Genomic DNA, 16,536 nt, shown 5'->3' on the forward strand with positions numbered 1-16,536 from the left:
CTCTCAAATAAAATCTTTAAAAACAAAAAACAAACAAAACCCTCCAGGAGGCTGGGGTACCTGACCATATGGAGACAGGCTGTCCCTGAAGCCTCTCTCTGGCCACCCACGGCTCAGCAGAGCCAGGACTGACATCATGCAGGGCCAGGGGATGAAGCAGAGGAGGCTATTCTGGGCGGTAGGTGCTACCCAGGCTACAAGGTGGGGTTTCTGCTCTTCTCTCCAAATCCTGCCCTTCCTGCCCAGACCTGCTCTGATTCCTCCTCCTCCAGGAAGGCCTTGGTGATTGCTGCAGCCACACAGGGGCCCCTGCCCAGATGCCCACCCCAGCACCTGGCACTGTGACATGGTCTTCCTGGGTCTGTGACTTCTCTGTCATGTCCTCACTCCCCCATCGGACTGGTGGTTCCCTTGGTGCAGGGGTCCACCTATCTCCCTGTGAGATCAGGGACTCCTGAAGGTGGGGGCTTTTTTTCCTTTCTCTGGCTCCCACAGAACCCCATCCTTGAGGGGCTCCGTCTAGGGGTAATTACTGGCCCTGGTGGTCTATGGGTGGGGGCAGCATGCAGCTGGGAGCTAGGGGGTGGCTGCAGCAAGAGGGGTCTGCCGTTCTAGTGGGGGTTCCTGCTTGCCGGTGTCACCCATCCTGGCCGAGGGGTTCCAGTGGGGCTGCCAGGAATTGACCAGCACAAGGCAAGATGGGAAGAGGGTAGGGGCGGGGGTGGGGGGCCCAGAGGTCTCCCGCCCGCCAGGGAAACAGGAGCCAGTGGCTAAATGCAGACACACTGTCATGGTGCTGAGGGCCTGAGTCACTGCTCCTGGACGTCAGATCCCGTTACCCACCCCCGCCCACCGTTCCTCCTCCCCTTGCTCCTCTCCCTGAGGCATCGCCCATAAATGTACTGGATCTACTGACTTCAGTGGCCAGGAGGGACCTCAAAAGGTCATGGAGGCCATTCCCCTGTCTCTGGGCATGCTCTGCCTCCAGATCACAGGGATAGAAGGAACTTCCGAGATGATCCAATGCCTTGAATCCCAATCCTGCCAGCGCATCCCGATCACCTGGGGAACTTGTAACACACACAGGCTCTTCCCTCTGCACCCCAAAATTCTGATTTGGGGTCTTGGGAAGGGACTGGGAATCTGTCCCATCAGCTCCCCACACAGCCAGCCTGCAGGCCAGTGTTTGGAAACTGCTCATCACTCAGCAGACATTTACTGAACACCTGCTACGTGGGGGGGCGCTGTTCTAGGCTCTCGGGGAGTCATGATGAATGAGGAGTGCGTCCATGACTCCCCAACTCTCCTCACGGGAGAGAAGAGGACACCAAGGCTCCGAGTGGTGGAGGACCGTCGGGGCGACAGAGCTGGGCTGGCATCAAGCCGGCTCTTAGCCTGCACTGCTGCGGGGGCTTGATGCAGGAAAATGGCTTTGGGGGGGACTTTGCTACCCTCTCCCCAGTTTCCTGGTGTGCCCAGGGCTGGGAGGTGAAGGTGTGGCTGTGCGGCACCTGCTGGGCAGCTTACGCCGGCTGTGGGATTATAGCTCACGGCTGCCCGGAGCCAAAGACTGGAGTTTGGGATGTCAACAGGGCAGCCAGTTATCCTGTTACTGGACACAGTCGCCAGGTTGGGGTGGCAAGGCGACAGTGGGCCCAGCCCACACAGAGCACCCAGCCCCGCCCCGCCTCTCACCACATACACACGTGCTCCCGTTTTGGACGGACTTGGCCGGACATCCAGGGGCAGAGGGTGGCTCAGGGTCCCAGGATTTTAGCAAGTCACCGAAGGGCCATCACGATTTTCAGAGAGGAGCTTTGTCTGGGGGAGGGAGAGAGGGCAGTTATCCCAAATCTCTTGCCCAAATCTTTCCAAAAGAGACATCAGACCCCAATCCTCTGCCTTGTGCCCAAACCCTTGTCCTGACTGATGAAAGCCGCAGGGCCTGGAGGAGCTCCAGGGAGGGGAAAAGCCAGACCGTCTAGGTTGGGGGTCAGCCTCCGCTATGGGACTTTAGAGAAGTCACGACACCTCTCTGACCCTCTACCACCTGCCGCGTGGTGATGCTGCCCTTGGCTCACAAGGGTGCAGGGGGTGAACTTTTTGCAGACATAAAGGGGCCGGCGTGTGGCTGGTGTGCTTGTTCCCTCCCCCTCATGTCCTCACCCCTACCCTCTGCTGATGCAGGACCGACTGCTGCATTTACTCAGAAGCACTGTGGTTTGAGAGGTAGTTCTCTGAGCTAGAGGGGCCTGACGTGAAGATCAAGGGCAAGTTCCTCCCCAGGCCCCTCAGAGGCCTGTGACGCCCCAGGTCATGGCCCCTGCTCCAGCGTGTGGGTCTCCTCCCCACCCCTGAGCAAGGTGGGTGGCGGAGCCCTATGCAGGCTTTGGAGTCCGCAGACCTGGCTGGGAATTCCGGCTTGGTCCCTCGGTCCCTGGGACCTTGGACAAGCAGCATCACCCCTCTGAGACTCCACTTTCTTCGACAGGAGCCAGTACCTCCCAGCTGGCTGCGTTTCTGTGAGCCCTCAGTGCTTCAGGGGACGGCTGAGCACAGCGCCTAGCACACGGCGAGGGCGCAACAGTAATGGGGCCCCTGGCCTTGGCCCCAGCTCTCCCTCTAGCTCCGTCGGCTTTCTCCCCTCTCCCCTCTCTGCTTCCTCAAACCCTTCCCATGCCCAGCTCTGAGAATGCAGAGGGCCCCTCACGGTGCTGCTGTGGGCAGGACCTTCTCCCCCTCCACGTCCCGCAGCCCCCAGAGCAGAGCCTGCAGCGGGGTCGAGCGCCACCCTCTGCCTGGCTCTCCTGGGTTCCCGGGAGCTCCAGCTCCTGGGCCCCCGTGGCTGCTCTGGCCTGCATGGCTCAACCGGCCTGGGCAGTTCTGGTTGGTTTGTCAAGGACATTCTTAACGCCAGGGTAAAGCCCTGGCAGGGCGGGGAGGGAGGGGGGGAGCCCCAGATGGGGATTGGTGGAGCACAGCCCTGTCCAGGTGCCCCTGGGCTGCAGGCAGAGGCATCTCTGTTAGAGGAGGGCCGGCAGGGGCCACAGCAGGGCCGACGGACAGAGGTGAGGGGCTGCAGGGTGTGGAGCGGGGGCCTGCACTTGGGTGGGACCGGCCAGGGCCAAGACAGGCCGGGCAGGAGCAGGAGGCTGGGCAGCCTGGAGCCAGCACCTCATCCCGGGTCGCAGCGATGGGCATGGGGAGTCAGAGCCGTCCACGGGGACCCCACAGCACGAGGGACTCCGCTGGGCAGTGGAGGCAGCCAAGCGTTGAGGGAGGACAGGAGCGGTGTCCACAGCAGGGGGAAGCGAGTGCTGAGGCTCGGGGTCCAGCCTTGACCAATCTGCTACTGGACACAGAGGATGCATGAACACCAACCCCCACTCCACACCCTAACACGCATACACGCACCCTCGGTGACACCCCTCAGTTATGAGGGCATATCAGTCCTATGTCCCCTCCTGATAGCTTCACACACACACACGGACGCACACACACACACGTGTGCACAGGAAGACACCTCTGTTCCTTTTTATCTGGGAAGTAGCAGTATCGGGAGGGCCGGGTGGCCGGGTAAGGGCACCGGAGCAGCTTACCAAGGGTCTGTCTGTCTGTCTGTCTGTCTGCTCAGCGACCCAATGGAAGAGCTGGTGGGGCTGCGTGAGGGCTCCTCGGGGAGTCCTGTGAGTCTTCGGGAGCTATGGGGCCCGTGTCCCCGCGTCCGCCGAGGCATTCGAGGTGAGAGCTAGGTCCCCTTCCTCTCCCTATCGAAGACCCCTGAGGACATCACCCCCACCCAGACCCCACCTCCCCCACCTCCCCCACCCACCTTGAAACCCAAGAGCTGCCCACAGTCTCCGGGTGGCAGGGAGGGAGGGCACCTGTCTGCCTGTCATTTGCCTGTGGGTCTAAATGTCTGCGCTCTGCCTCTGGGGAAGCAGCCCCAAAGCCCGATGGCCATGCTAGTGGCCTTGCTCGGGGCACAGTAGGTGCTGCCTGGCCTGACCCCAGTGCAGCCTGTAGGACAGGCCTGCAGGTCTGGAAAAGAGAGGGGTCCTGCTAGACTCTTACGTTCCCTGAGCTGTGCCCTGTGGAGACTCCAGAGAGAGCTGGAGCTCTCAGCACACCCTCCCCACCCCTGCCGGCTCCGGCAATCTTCCACGAGTATCCAGAGGGGTGCGGCAGGGAGGGTGCACAGGTCAACGGTCCCCTCGAGGGGCCCAGAGGCCAGGCACCCACTGCCGCTGGCTTCACTTGCCACGATTCCTGCCTCATCCCTCGTGCGCAGAGCCCCTTCCGAGCCACCCTGGACTTGACCCCATGGTCCCGGCCCCACACTGCCCCTGCTCTCCCTGCCCTGGGCCTGCGCAGGCCTCCAGGGAAGGAGCTGTCCCTGCCCCACCCCCGGCCCTGGGCCATGACCCCGTGCACCTGCCCCAGGTGGCCTGGAGTGGCTGAAGCAGAGGCTGTTCCGCGTGGGGGAAGACTGGTACTTTCTGATGGCCCTCGGGGTGCTCATGGCCCTGATCAGCTACACCATGAACTTCGCTATCGAGCGCGTGGTCCAAGGTAACCCCTCCCTGGCACGCACGCCTGCTCTGGACTCAGGCTTCCACGCACGCTCTCGGGATGCCAGATGGGCTGCCAGGTGCATCGCGGGTGGAGGAAGATTCGGGGTAGGGAGGAGGCCCGGGTCTGGTCCAGGCTTTGCTCTTGACTTGCTGTATGATCCTGCGTGGGCTCCTGCCCCTCTCCGGGCCACGGTCTCCTCATCTGCACAGTGAGCAAGAGAGACCTGAACGTTCCCAAGAGCCTTCTTCCTCTGAGCTCTATGCCCACCTCTTCGTGCTGCCCCTCCCTGTTCCTCCTCCTCCCTCCCTCCTTGCTCTCAGCTCAGTAACGCCGGGGGAGGGCGCTTGCTCAGACCACCAGACTTAGAACTTTCTTTCCCCATGCTTCAGTGGGCTCTCTCCACCCTGAGCTCTGCCAGGAACAGGGGGCATGGGCAGGAAGGTTCTAACACCCCCCGTAGACTTGCTCAGGGGCCATCCTGAAGCCCTGCCATGCACCATGCACTGGACATCATTTGAGTGCTTTCTCGCAATGACCCCGTGAGGACGGGCCCATCACTAGCCCATTTGACAGATGGGGAAACAGAGGCTCATGAAGGTTAAGTCACTCGCCCAAGGTCATTCAGTGGGTAGTGGCAACACTGGGATGTGGATCTGGGGTCCTAGTCCTGCCAGAGGCGAGCCCTGTGCCCTGTGCCCACACCTCCCTGGCAGGGCCCCTTCGTGCACCTGTCTGTGATGATGGCCGCCTACCTGGGCCGGGTGCAGACCAAGGCCATTGGGGAGTCTGAGGTAAGGGGGTCAGCGAGGGCCCCCTTAGAGGAATGAGAGGGAAGGGCGGGTGGGGGCTGACTCCGAACCCCGGACTCGGGATCCCCCCAGAACAAGAGCAAGCAGAACGAGATGCTGGTGGCGGCAGCAGCGGTGGGCGTGGCCACAGTCTTTGCAGCGCCCTTCAGTGGTGAGATCATGCCCCTCCCTTGCACCCTGGGGCCCCCCACATCGCTGCTGTCCCCTGGCGCTGTGGACACCCCCCCCCCCGCTCACTCCTCTGTCCAGCTGAGAGCCCTGGGGAGGGGTGCGGGCTAATTCACGTCTTGGTTCTTACTGCTGTCCTTTGAGGGCACAGCCACCCCAGGGTGGGGTGGAGGTGGGTGTCGAGACCCCTCAGGGTCACATCAGACAGACTTGGGTTGGAGATCCAGCTCCGCTGTGTGACCCTGGGCCAGTGAGTTCAGCTCTCTGAGCCTCTTTTCTTTGTCTGTAAAATGGGGATAATCGCACCCCACCACAGGGCTGTTGTAGGGATCGAGATGGCCCGGGAGGGCCCATCCAGGTGCGCTCCCTGGGCTCCTGCCTGGCCTCCCTCACTTCCGCTCAGGCCCCAAGAGAGGGGGGAGTCCTGTTTGCTAGGGCTGTAGGAGAGCAGGACCAGAGGACCAGGGTGGGGAGTGGGGGGGGCAGTCAGGGCGCTGGGATGGATGGAGGAGGGGCTCCGTCTAAGCTCGGCATCACCTTCAGGCGTCCTGTTCAGCATCGAGGTCATGTCTTCCCACTTCTCTGTCTGGGATTACTGGAGGGGCTTCTTCGCGGCCACCTGCGGAGCCTTCATGTTCCGCCTCCTGGCGGTCTTCAACAGCGAGCAGGGTGAGTCCCCGTTGGCCCGCCGGACCCCAGCCCTGGCTCCCTCCCTGTCCCTCCTCCTCCCATCTCCTCCTCTGTTGCCTCTCCTTCCTGACGTGTACTGGGCGTGAAGGATGCCCCCCCCCCCAGAGTACAAGGGGACAAAGCCCAGCGAGGAGGCAAGGGCTGGTTGTTGGGGCCTAGAATGCCGGGAAAGGGTATTCTGGGGCAGGTCTTAGCAGCACCCCTGTTTGTCGAGTCTGGGACTTGGGTTTGGCTGGGGTCAGGGTATGGTCCCTGATCTTCCCCCTCCTGCCCCAGAGACCATCACCTTCCTCTACAAGACCAGTTTCAGGGTGGATGTCCCATTTGACCTGCCAGAGATCTTCTTTTTTGTGGCACTAGGGTGAGTGAGCACCTTGGGTCCCTTGAGAGCCCGACTGGGGGCCTCGCCCAGGCCTGACCGCTGCCCTTGTTTCCGGGGCGGGGCCCTGGCCCCCTGCCCTCCCCAGGGCCATCTGCGGCGTCCTGAGCTGCGCTTACCTCTTCTGTCAGCGAACATTCCTTGGTTTTGTCAAGACCAACCGGGTCCTCTCCAAACTGCTGGCCACCAGGTAGGCTCTGGGCAAGGACTGGGGACCTCTCAGGGAGGACAACCTCCCTCCCTCAGCCTCCTGAGCCCACAGCTCCCTTTTATAGAGAGCCCCACCCTCTGACTGCCCTGACATCCTCCTACTGAGCTCCCCAACCCTCCCTAGCCCACTTAGGGAGCCCTTATTCCCTCCTAACACCCCTCTCCAGCTCCCCGCAGTCATTGCTCCACCCCCCCACCCCCAGCTGGCTGGACTCCCCACCCTTCTATGTGCTCCCCACTCCTCCTGAGTCCTCACTCTGTCACTGAGCTCGCACCCCCCAGCTCTACTTTCCCACAGAGCCAGAAGCCCTAACCTAGCCCCTCTCCTCCCCAAACCTTGCCTGCCCCCTGGCATTGGCATCTGCCCCAGGCCGGCCATGCATGGCCCACCCGGGCCTGGTGGAGCTCTGTCCCCAACTCTCCTACCCGCCCAATAGGGCTGACCACCACAGGTTTCTTCCCCTAGAAGGCGTCTGGCCTATGTCCCCCACTCCTGCAGTTTCTGCCTCAGTGCCGGCCCTCGGGGTGGTGGGGCCTGCTCTTGCCCGTCTCCCCCTCCGTGGGGTGGGGGAAGAGGAGGGCCGGCCCTGGAACTTACCCCCCACCCCCACGCTCCACAGCAAGCCTCTGTATTCTGCCCTGGTGGCCTTGGTTCTCGCCTCCATCACCTACCCCCCTGGCGTGGGCCGCTTCCTGGCTTCTCGGGTAAGGGGCGCTGAGCTGGGGGCGGGAGTGGGAAGCCCCATCCCTCACCCACATGGGGCCTGTCATCTTGCTTAATCCCCACGACACATGTTAAGGGAGACTGTGGGTCACCCTCACGTTCCAGATGAGGACTCTGCCGCTCTGGGAGGTCAGGGCCCTTCCCAAGGTGGGGAGTGGCAGAGGGGATTTGGGGCGGGGTCAGGGTGAGGAGGCGGCAGGCACGCTGCCCAGCCCCCTCCTGCAGAGCGACCTGTCCCCTGCGCCAGCTGTCCATGAACGAGCATCTGGACTCATTGCTCGACAACCACTCGTGGGCGCTGAGGACCCGGAACTCATCCCCGCCCTGGCCCGAGGAGCTCGACCCCCAGAACCTGTGGCTTGAATGGTACCACCCACGGTTCACCATCTTTGGGACCCTCGCCTTCTTTCTGGTTATGAAGGTGGGTGCCACGGGCCCCCCCCCCCAGGGTCGTGTCCTGAGTGGAGACTGGTCTTGGGTGGGATGGGGAGCAATGCCTCCCACTGAGTGTACGGCAGCACCCGGGCCTTCCACCCAGACTGTCTGATCTCACTCTTGCCCACTGCGTGACCCCGGCCAAGCTGCTTCAGTTCTGAGCCTCAGTTTCCTCATCTTTAAAATGGGGTAGTTGGGGCGCCTGGGTGGCACAGCGGTTAAGCGCCTGCCTTCGGCTCAGGGCGTGATCCCGGCGTTATGGGATCGAGCCCCACATCAGGCTCCTCTGCTATGAGCCTGCTTCTTCCTCTCCCACTCCCCCTGCTGTGTTCCCTCTCTCGCTGGCTGTCTCTATCTCTGTCAAATAAATAAATAAAATCTTAAAAATAAGTAAGTAAGTAAGTAAGTAAATAAATAAATAAATAAATAAATAAATAAAATGGGGTAGTTGCTGCGTCTACTTCCAGGGGAAGGTTGAGCAGGAAGAAAGGACAGCCCTTGGCACGATGCCAGGCACATAGTAGGCTCTTTGTCAGGGTGGGCTTCCTTCCCTGGGTCAGTGCCCTGCTAACAGCAGATGCTGGCGAGGGGCGTGTGCCTGGGCAAACGCCTTCTCCCGGGGAAGCTCCCCTGTCCCCTGCCCCTTTTCTCTCTTGCCCACTCTCGTCCAGTTACCTCTAACCTCGGTCCCTCCGGTTCCCCACCAGTTCTGGATGCTGATTCTGGCCACCACCATCCCCATCCCCGCTGGGTACTTCATGCCCGTATTCATCTTCGGTGAGTCTGGGGTTCCCAGGGTCTGGAAGGGTCAGGGTTACTGGGGCAGGACCATGGCTCCTCTCCCTCCCTCCTCAGATGGTACTGAGGTGGGTCCCCAGGAACGGAGGGCTGTGGGGGCCGCATCAGCCTGGCTCCCCCTCCTCACCCTGTCTGTGGCCAGGAGCTGCCATCGGGCGCCTCATAGGGGAGGCCGTCGCTTTCGCCTTTCCCGAGGGCATCGTGGCCGGAGGGGTCACCAACCCCATCATGCCTGGGGGCTATGCCCTGGCAGGTGAGTGGGCTGGGTTCCCATGGGGTGGGCAGACTTTGGGGGGCTGGCCTGGACCAGGAGGATCGGGGCATGGAGAGGTCATTGAACCTCCCGAGGAGCCCCCTCCCTGAGCCCCGTCCTCTGAGCCCCTGTTATTCTCTCTAGCCCCCATCTTGTCCCTGACACCCCATCCTCTCCCTTACATGCTCCCCATCACCGAGCCCAGGCACCGGGCCGCTTCCAGCAGTGGCCAGCGTGTGGCCTCTGCGTGAGGCTGGCCCTCAGCCTGAGCCACCCCACCCTGGCTCTGCCCCCTGCAGGGGCTGCGGCCTTCTCGGGGGCCGTGACCCACACCATCTCCACGGCGCTGCTGGCCTTCGAGCTAACTGGTCAGATAGTGCACGCCTTGCCCGTGCTGATGGCCGTGCTGGCGGCCAACGCCATCGCCCAGAGCTGCCAGCCCTCCTTCTATGACGGGACCATCATCGTCAAGAAGCTGCCGTACCTTCCATGGATCCGAGGCCGAAAAATCAGGTGAGAGGTGCCCACGTTGGGCTGGCTGATGGGCGTGATGGGTCTGGGTGGGCTGGGGTGAAGGTCCCCCCCTAAAAAACCCTCACTGCGGCTGACCTTGGACGTGGGTGGTGTGGAAGGGGCCCACACACAGCCCCCTGGTCTCCACTCTCTCCAGCTCCCTGCGCGACCTTGGGAAAGAGCTTGGCCCCCTGGGCCTCAGTGTCCTATTAGTCGTCAGTCTGTCTGCACGACAGGAGGACAGATGTTGCCTGTTTGCTGGAAACTGGGGCTCAGAGAGGTGCAGTGCCTTGCTCCCCGTCACACAGAGAATCAGCACCAGATCTGGGAGGTCTCCTGCTCTCTCCCACTCTGGCCCTGCTGTCCTTGGTGGGACGTCGGGAGCTGGAATCAGGCTTTGGAATCTCCCTTGGCCACACAGGACCAGAGCAGCCTCTGTTCCCAGACAAGCGAGACTAAGAGGCTCTGAGAATCTCGGGTCCAAGGCCCAGCTCCAAACATGTGCAAGCTGTCACCTTGGTCCAGACCTCAGTTTCTCCATCTGTAAAATGGGCATGGCTACTCCAGTGATTTTCAAACTTCAAAGCTTTTTTTTTTTTTTCCTTTTTGCCATAAAACTTTTCTTCAGTTGAAATTCTCCAGGGAAGGCTTCTGAGTAAAAGAGACCGAAGTGGAGCTGGTCTGGGGGGAGATAGGGGTTCAGGGGGCTGGGAATCCAGAGTCAGGCCATAGGAGAGCTGTTCCCAAGTTCCTCCCTACCTTGGGGTTCTAGGAGCTGCTCATCCTGGGAATCTCTCAGCACCTGCCCACACCCAAGAACCAGCTCCCCCCAGGTACCCCTGCCTCGTCCTGGGGTCTGGAGATGCCCTCACTCCAGGACCTGAGGGGAGCTCCCTTCTGCCTGCAGCTCTCACCGTGTGATCGTAGCGCACTTCATGAACTGTGCCATTACCACGCTGGCCAAGGACACACCACTGGACGAAGTGGCCAGGGTCGTGACCTCCACAGACCTGGCCACGTATTTCCTGGTGGAGAGCACAGGTGCCCGGCAGGAAGGGGGGAGCATGGTGGGGAGAGGACAGTCCCTCTACCTTTACCTTTGGCCTTGGAGGGTCGGGTCCAGGAAGGGGGAAGCAAGGCATAGGGCCTCTCAGTCACCTGAATCTGAATCTTGTCTCTGCAACTGTGTGACCTTGGCCAGGTCACTTCACTTCCTGAGCCTCAATTTCCTCACTGGTAAAATGGAGACAACGACCTCCCTACCTTGAGGTGGTTGACATGTTTAAATGAGATGAGAGGAGGCTTGTAAGGCACTCCATGGATAGCTTTAGAAATTCTAGAAGCCAGGCCTGGTGTGCTTGGGAGTGGGGGTAAGTGATGGGAACACCACAAGGTCTCAGAAGACTTACCTCAGTCTCCCCTTCAAGCATTCCCCAGCTAACTCACCTCTCCCGAAACCCTGTTGCCATGAGAAGAATGTCTTTTTAAAGAAAAATGAATGGGTGCCCTTGTGAAAAGACACAGAAGCTGAATCTTGGGGAAGGATCTAGCTAGAGTATCATTTCCTACTGGGACACAAGTACAGTAAGAGTAGGAAAGATCTGTGGGGGGAAGGCAGTCATGTCCACTCAGGGCCACTGTCAGCCCACATATGCAAACAAGACAAGGTACACATTTGGCTAACAGCACAGCTGGATTTTGATTCCGATTCATTCTTTAGGCAGGTACCTTGTTCAGTTAACAACCTGCACAACTGTATGGTTACCATCATACCCACCCCAGGAGGCCATAAAGCCATTTATGAACAGCAGAACCATGGGCAAACCCCTTAAGCTCTATGAACTGCAGTTTCCCCACCTGGAAAATAGGGACCAACATGGAATTGTCAGAGGTTCTCATCCCAAAGGCCAGGTCCTCTCCCCACTCAAATTGGGATACTTTTAACATGATCCCACATGATACACCAAATATGCCGTTTGGAAATATTTGCACACGGGTGACTCCTCCAAGAGGCTTCACCTCCTGGAACAAAGATAAAATTGGCCTCCAGACAAAGACCACATCTGCCCTTAGAGCCACAGGAAGCAAAGAGCACAGGCCCAGGCTGCGGGACCCTGCCGCTCACCCAAGAAATAGCTGTAATTGTTGTTGTTGGTTAAAGGGAGAGCATTTATATGTCTAGTTGTAAAGTTTTGATTTGACTCAACAAGAAAGAAAAATGCCAGGCTGCCCCCTCAAAACCCAGTGTCTGCCAACCCCGGCAATCGTCCGGAGTGAGGCAGGCCAAGCCCTCAGCCCGCAGCAGGACCTCAGAACATGGTGGCCTTCTGGGTTCCCGCTTTCACTGGGCTGAGCCCGATGTGAAACTTCCCAAGGTAAATGAGGGCAAAACCCAGCCCTGACCCACAGACGTCTCCAGGCAAGTGTCCCAAAGCTGCCCCTGCCTTGAGACCCTGCCACAGGGGGACTCAGGGTGGGCAGCTTCCCCCTCGGCCCCCTGGCAGCCTTACCCAGCTGCCTTCAACGACCACGCCTCCACATCAGGAGCTCAGTGACCTGGGGCAAGATGATTAACCTCTCTGTGCCTCTGAGCCTCAGCTTCCTCTTGGATAAAATCAGTGGAAATAGCTCCAGACCCGCCGTAGGTTCCCGAGGGACGTGGGAGCACCCAGGACGGTTCTTGGCACCTAGTAGCTGCCCAGTAAACGCAAGCGTCCTCTTCCTAATGCGGCTCTCTCCCTCTCCACTTGGGCAGAGTCTCAGATACTGGTGGGCACTGTGGGAAGGGCGCACCTGGTGCAGGCCCTCCAGGCTGAGCCACCTTCCTGGGCTCCAGGGCACCAGGTGAGTACTCCCATGGGGTGTCAGGATGGGGAGTGGTCAGCAAGGGGTGGGGGGGGCACCTCGGGGGAAGGAGGTTTGAGGGGGCAGCCTGGAGGAGGCGGAGGCCGGTCCAGTCCCCCACGAGCCTTCCCCCATCACTGGCAGCGTCTCCAGGACCTCTTGGCTGGGGGCTGTCCCTTGGAGCCAGTGACGCTGCAGCTGTCGCCGGAGACCTCCCTGCACCAGGTAGTGGGGAGGGTTCAGGCATGCGGGCAGACAGGGACCGTGGGATAGAGGGGAAGAGCCCAAGAGGGGAACTTAGGCTCCAGCTTTCTCGGCACCCTGTGGTGCTCTGCTCCTCCTGGGTCACCTTCCTCTTTGGTAGAATGAGCTTAGCAGTCCTTGTCCCCCCTGTCCCTCATTTCTAGGGTTCTTGGGATGATGCAAAGACTAGGGAAGAGGGAGAGTGCGTGGAGCAAAAGCCTCTAGGTGGAGACAGACAGTAGTTAAAAATATATCTTTGCATCAAGGCACGCATGGGTCTCAGTTTCAGGTCTACCACATTCTCCCTGCGTGATCTTGGGTAAAGTACTTAATCACTATGAATGCTGATCCCTTCCCACCCTGCAAAACAGGGGCTTTGGCACAGGGGGTCAGGGAGGGGCAGAAGCAGGTTGGGGACATGGAGGTGGCCTCAGCCGCTCTGTGCGACTGTCTGATGCGGGATCCTGCTAAAATAAACCGGGCCTTTCCATGGGTCTCTTCTGTGGGCTCTGGAGACCCCTGGTGGTCACAGTGGACATTGCGGGCCCTGGTCCTGGTGTCCCACCCACCTACTGCGCCCCACCCCTTTCCCAGGCTCTGAGACAGACGGGTGGGCACGCCTGGGACAGGGCCCTGGCCACAACCTCCACCTCAGCTCACAGCCCCAGGCTAGGGAGAGATTGAAGCCAGAGCGATGGGCTGAGCGCCATCTATCCTCCAATGTCTCCTAACAACCCCTTCCTCTAGGCACACAACCTCTTCGAGCTGTTGAACCTTCAGTCCCTCCCTGTAACGTCTCTGGGCAGAGCTGTGGGCTCCGTGTCTTGGGTGGAGGTACGAGGGTCCCAGGGGCAGAGCAAGGCAGAGGAGCCATGCTTGAGCAGGCTGGGGAGACCGGGGGCGGGCACAGCATTCTCCCATCCAAATTTAGAGGGACCTCATTGGATTCTGATGAGCCCCACTTTTTGGCCCAGAGAGCCCGGCTACTGTTTTGTGGCCAGGGGCCAGCCCTGCCATTCTCTGGGCCTAAATGATCCCATCTGTGCAATGGGAAGGCACGGGATTTAACATTTACCCCGGAATCAACCCTTAGGGCAACCAGACAATACCGGAATCCCCTCTCTCAGCCTCCTCCACACCCTCCCTCCCCCAAACCCCTCTTTCTCTGTTCTAGTTGACTAAAGCAATTTCCAACCTGACAAACCCGCCAGCCCCAAAGTGAGCCAGCCTGGCAAGATGAAACAGGGCACCTCGGCTGCTCTGGTGAAGGAGACCCTGCCTCTCCTCCCCCATCACGACACACCCCTCCAGCCCGGCTCAACTCCTCGGTGAAGCAGAGGGCTCTAACCTAGCGCCAAAGAGGGCCCCACACTCACCATGGTCCATCCTGCGTGGCACGAGCGCTCCGTACCGTAAAGGACAAATCCCACCCTGGACCGAGCAGGATTCGAGACGGCAAGAAAACCGGTGGACAGTGGGCGCTCATTGAAAAGTCACCAAAGTCACCAAATTCACAGTGAAGGCCGTGTAGGGCTATCACCAAAGGCAGGCACAGATACCCCCTGGGGGTTGTAGGACTCCCAACCAGAAGCTCCTGAGAAAAATAAAGCTGGTTCCTAGAGCTGTGAACCCTCTCTCAGCTCCAAGGGTGTGGACAGACCAGGGCTGGCCCTGGGTGAGCTCTTGGCGCCCCCTGGTGGCCACATGGGCATCGCGGGGCCTGGGTCCCTGGCCTCCTACCGTTCCTCCTGGCAGGGAGATAGGTAGGGTAGGTAAGCAGGTCCCCCATCACGTCTCATGATGCTTGTCCGCAGGTATAAGAAGGACCCCGTGGCCCAGCTACCCTCACCCCAGCCCCAGCTTCCATGCTGGCTGAGCCAGGGCTGATAAAGCAGCGTCCCTAAGTGTGGCTCCTGGTGGCTCCGCAGAACCTTGGGCATCTTCCACGGGGACTCTCCTGGCTGGGTGGCAGTAGGTTGACCACCTGTATGTGTGTTGGGGGGCAGGGGCCCTCCCCTAAGTCCCTTTAGAACCCCCATGCCCCAGGGGCCCAAGGACACACCTTCCCCCAGAGACCAGGTCAAGTTCATCCGGGGTGAATCCAGCACTTTAATGTCTGCAGAGAACCATCAGGAAGGTGGGAGGAGGGTGCAAGGAGGGGCAGGGGCACCAGGGATAGGTTCAGAGAGTGAGGGACGGACAGACACTCCAAAGACAGAGATCCTTGCGAAGGGAGCTGAGGAGCAGACACTTAGCTACCAGAGAGGCTGTCCCACCTCCAATGGGGGGGGCGCACAAACACAGAGGGAGGGGGGAGGAGAGCCCCGGGGTCAAGGCAGGGTCCCCAGGCCCCACTCCAAGTGGGTCTCCCGGGTCCTTCTGTGGCTGTCTGCCCTCCTCCGGGCAGCTTGCCCTGGTGCCTGAGAGTCCTCGACTCTCCGATGGCGGAAACCCCACGGGGGAGGTGCCCACCTGAGCCACGTAAGGAAGGGAGAAGGGGGATTATGGCTCCCACTGCTGGGGCAGGTCCACGGAGGCACAGAATGGTCCACAGGGAGTGCGGGCCCCCCATCCCTGCTGCACCCTCCCTCTGCCTGCCCTGAGGGGTCGAGAAATGCCCAGCCCGGACCCCAACGTCCTGATACGCCTGGGCTGCCAAGCGGGGCAAGGTCACAGTATGAGGCTCCGAGGCACACAGCCCCCACCTCAGTTATAGAACACCTCGTCCTCCTCGTCCGAGAGGGAGATGCTGTCCACTGAGGGGAGGGAACCCTGCAGATGGGCCCCACCCTCAGGCCCCACCCGCCGCCGATGCTGCTGGGCCGACCGCTGTGACGGGGGGCTCGTCGGGTGAGGGCCAGCCATTGGGGGAGAGGCCCGGGGAGGAGAAGGCCAGAAGACTGTCATCCCGCGAGGGGCCGCTCAGAAGACTGTCCTGCAGGTAGAGGCTCTCCAGGTCTGTAAAACCGACGGGAGGGGTAGGGAGCGTGAGGAACGGAGTCCCAGACCCTGCTTCTCACCCTCTCCTGGTGTGTGAGGGCAGGTGAGGCCAGAACACTGGCCTCCAAATGCTGCTTTGTCACTGCCGAGCTGTGTGACCTTGGGCAAGTCACCAAACCTCTCTGAGCCCCCGTTTCTCCCGGGGTTACAGGGGTGGTGGAGCCGAGTGGCGTAGTTAACAGCAGGCTGCGCTGCCCGGCCTCGAACCTGGCGCTCTGAAGATGGGGACAACCAGTTTCTTCAGGGGCCTCCATTCCCTTCCCTCCCCTCACTGTCAGGGAGAGGATTAAGGAAGATAATGGTCCTGCCACTGTCACCCAGGCCCCAGGCCCGGTGAAGCCCTCAGTAGTAACCCAGAGTTCTAGAAAGGTGGTTGGTAGTGCTTGGTTCAGATCCCGGCTCTGATGCTTCTAGAGTTCAGAGTTTCCTGGTGCCTCGGTTTCCCTTATTTGTAAGATGAAGATAATAACAGATAATAACACCTACTTCTTAGAGGTGTGGTGAGGACGAAGTGAAATGGCAGGGAGACACCTAACACGGTAAGCACTTCGGTCCCTGACCGTCACTAGGCTAGTTCTCTCCTTTACGCTTACAGCGCTCGGTGGACAGTGGGCAGTGGGCAGGGCAAGGATCCCGCTCCATCCCACAGATGCAGAAACCCAGGCTGAGGGAAGGAGGGGCCTGTCCGAGGTCACCGTGTGTTTGGTGCCAGGCACCCAGCCCCCGCCCTGCTCCAGCCACCCCGCCCCGGCGCCCACCCGGCCGTACCCTGAAGCTGGACCACGCCCTGAGGGCTGTTCTCGAGGTGCAGCTCCTCGTCGTCCAGCGAGGACCAGGCGCTCAGTGTGGCCTCTGTGATAGCAAACTGCTCAGCAACCCCTGTGGGGGGGGGGGG

The 16,536-nt window shown here is 60.6% G+C and overlaps 2 protein-coding genes across 2 annotated transcripts in view; one reads left to right on the plus strand and one right to left on the minus strand.

Annotated features, from left to right (window-relative positions):
- Positions 1-3,641: 3,641 nt before the first annotated feature.
- On the plus strand, positions 3,642-14,230 carry LOC103666836 (chloride channel protein ClC-Kb). The gene is made up of 17 exons (XM_008694914.2): positions 3,642-3,741; positions 4,444-4,679; positions 5,289-5,366; positions 5,457-5,535; positions 6,096-6,221; positions 6,519-6,603; positions 6,710-6,811; positions 7,452-7,536; positions 7,803-7,976; positions 8,698-8,767; positions 8,931-9,041; positions 9,341-9,554; positions 10,462-10,595; positions 12,310-12,398; positions 12,543-12,623; positions 13,389-13,475; positions 13,816-14,230. Exons 1-17 carry the CDS (start codon positions 3,642-3,644, stop codon positions 13,861-13,863), a joined length of 1,899 nt encoding a protein of 632 aa, XP_008693136.1. The 3' UTR covers positions 13,864-14,230.
- A 1,202-nt stretch (positions 14,231-15,432) lies between these two features.
- Positions 15,433-16,536, minus strand: part of FAM131C (family with sequence similarity 131 member C) — a 5,241-nt gene continuing 4,137 nt past the window's right edge. Inside the window, exons 5-6 of the mRNA XM_040619363.1 lie at positions 16,410-16,520; positions 15,433-15,599 (exon numbers count right to left, since the gene is read on the minus strand). Of these exons, the coding sequence (XP_040475297.1) occupies positions 15,433-15,599; positions 16,410-16,520 (278 nt within the window). The remainder of the gene's footprint in view (positions 15,600-16,409; positions 16,521-16,536) is intronic.

This window comes from Ursus maritimus, unplaced genomic scaffold, assembly GCF_017311325.1.
Source record: "Ursus maritimus isolate PB19 unplaced genomic scaffold, ASM1731132v1 scaffold_32, whole genome shotgun sequence".
NCBI lineage: Eukaryota > Metazoa > Chordata > Mammalia > Carnivora > Ursidae > Ursus > Ursus maritimus.

What these genes read in the sequence shown, in the direction of transcription:
- LOC103666836 (XM_008694914.2), top strand. Translation starts at nt 3,642, where the DNA reads ATGGAAGAGCTGGTGGGGCTGCGTGAGGGCTCCTCGGGGAGTCCTGTG. An exon ending in CGTCCGCCGAGGCATTCGAG is followed by an intron (nt 3,742 to 4,443) that starts GTGAGAGCTAGG and finishes CACCTGCCCCAG; the next exon opens with GTGGCCTGGAGTGGCTGAAG. An exon ending in TTCTTTTTTGTGGCACTAGG is followed by an intron (nt 6,604 to 6,709) that starts GTGAGTGAGCAC and finishes TGCCCTCCCCAG; the next exon opens with GGCCATCTGCGGCGTCCTGA.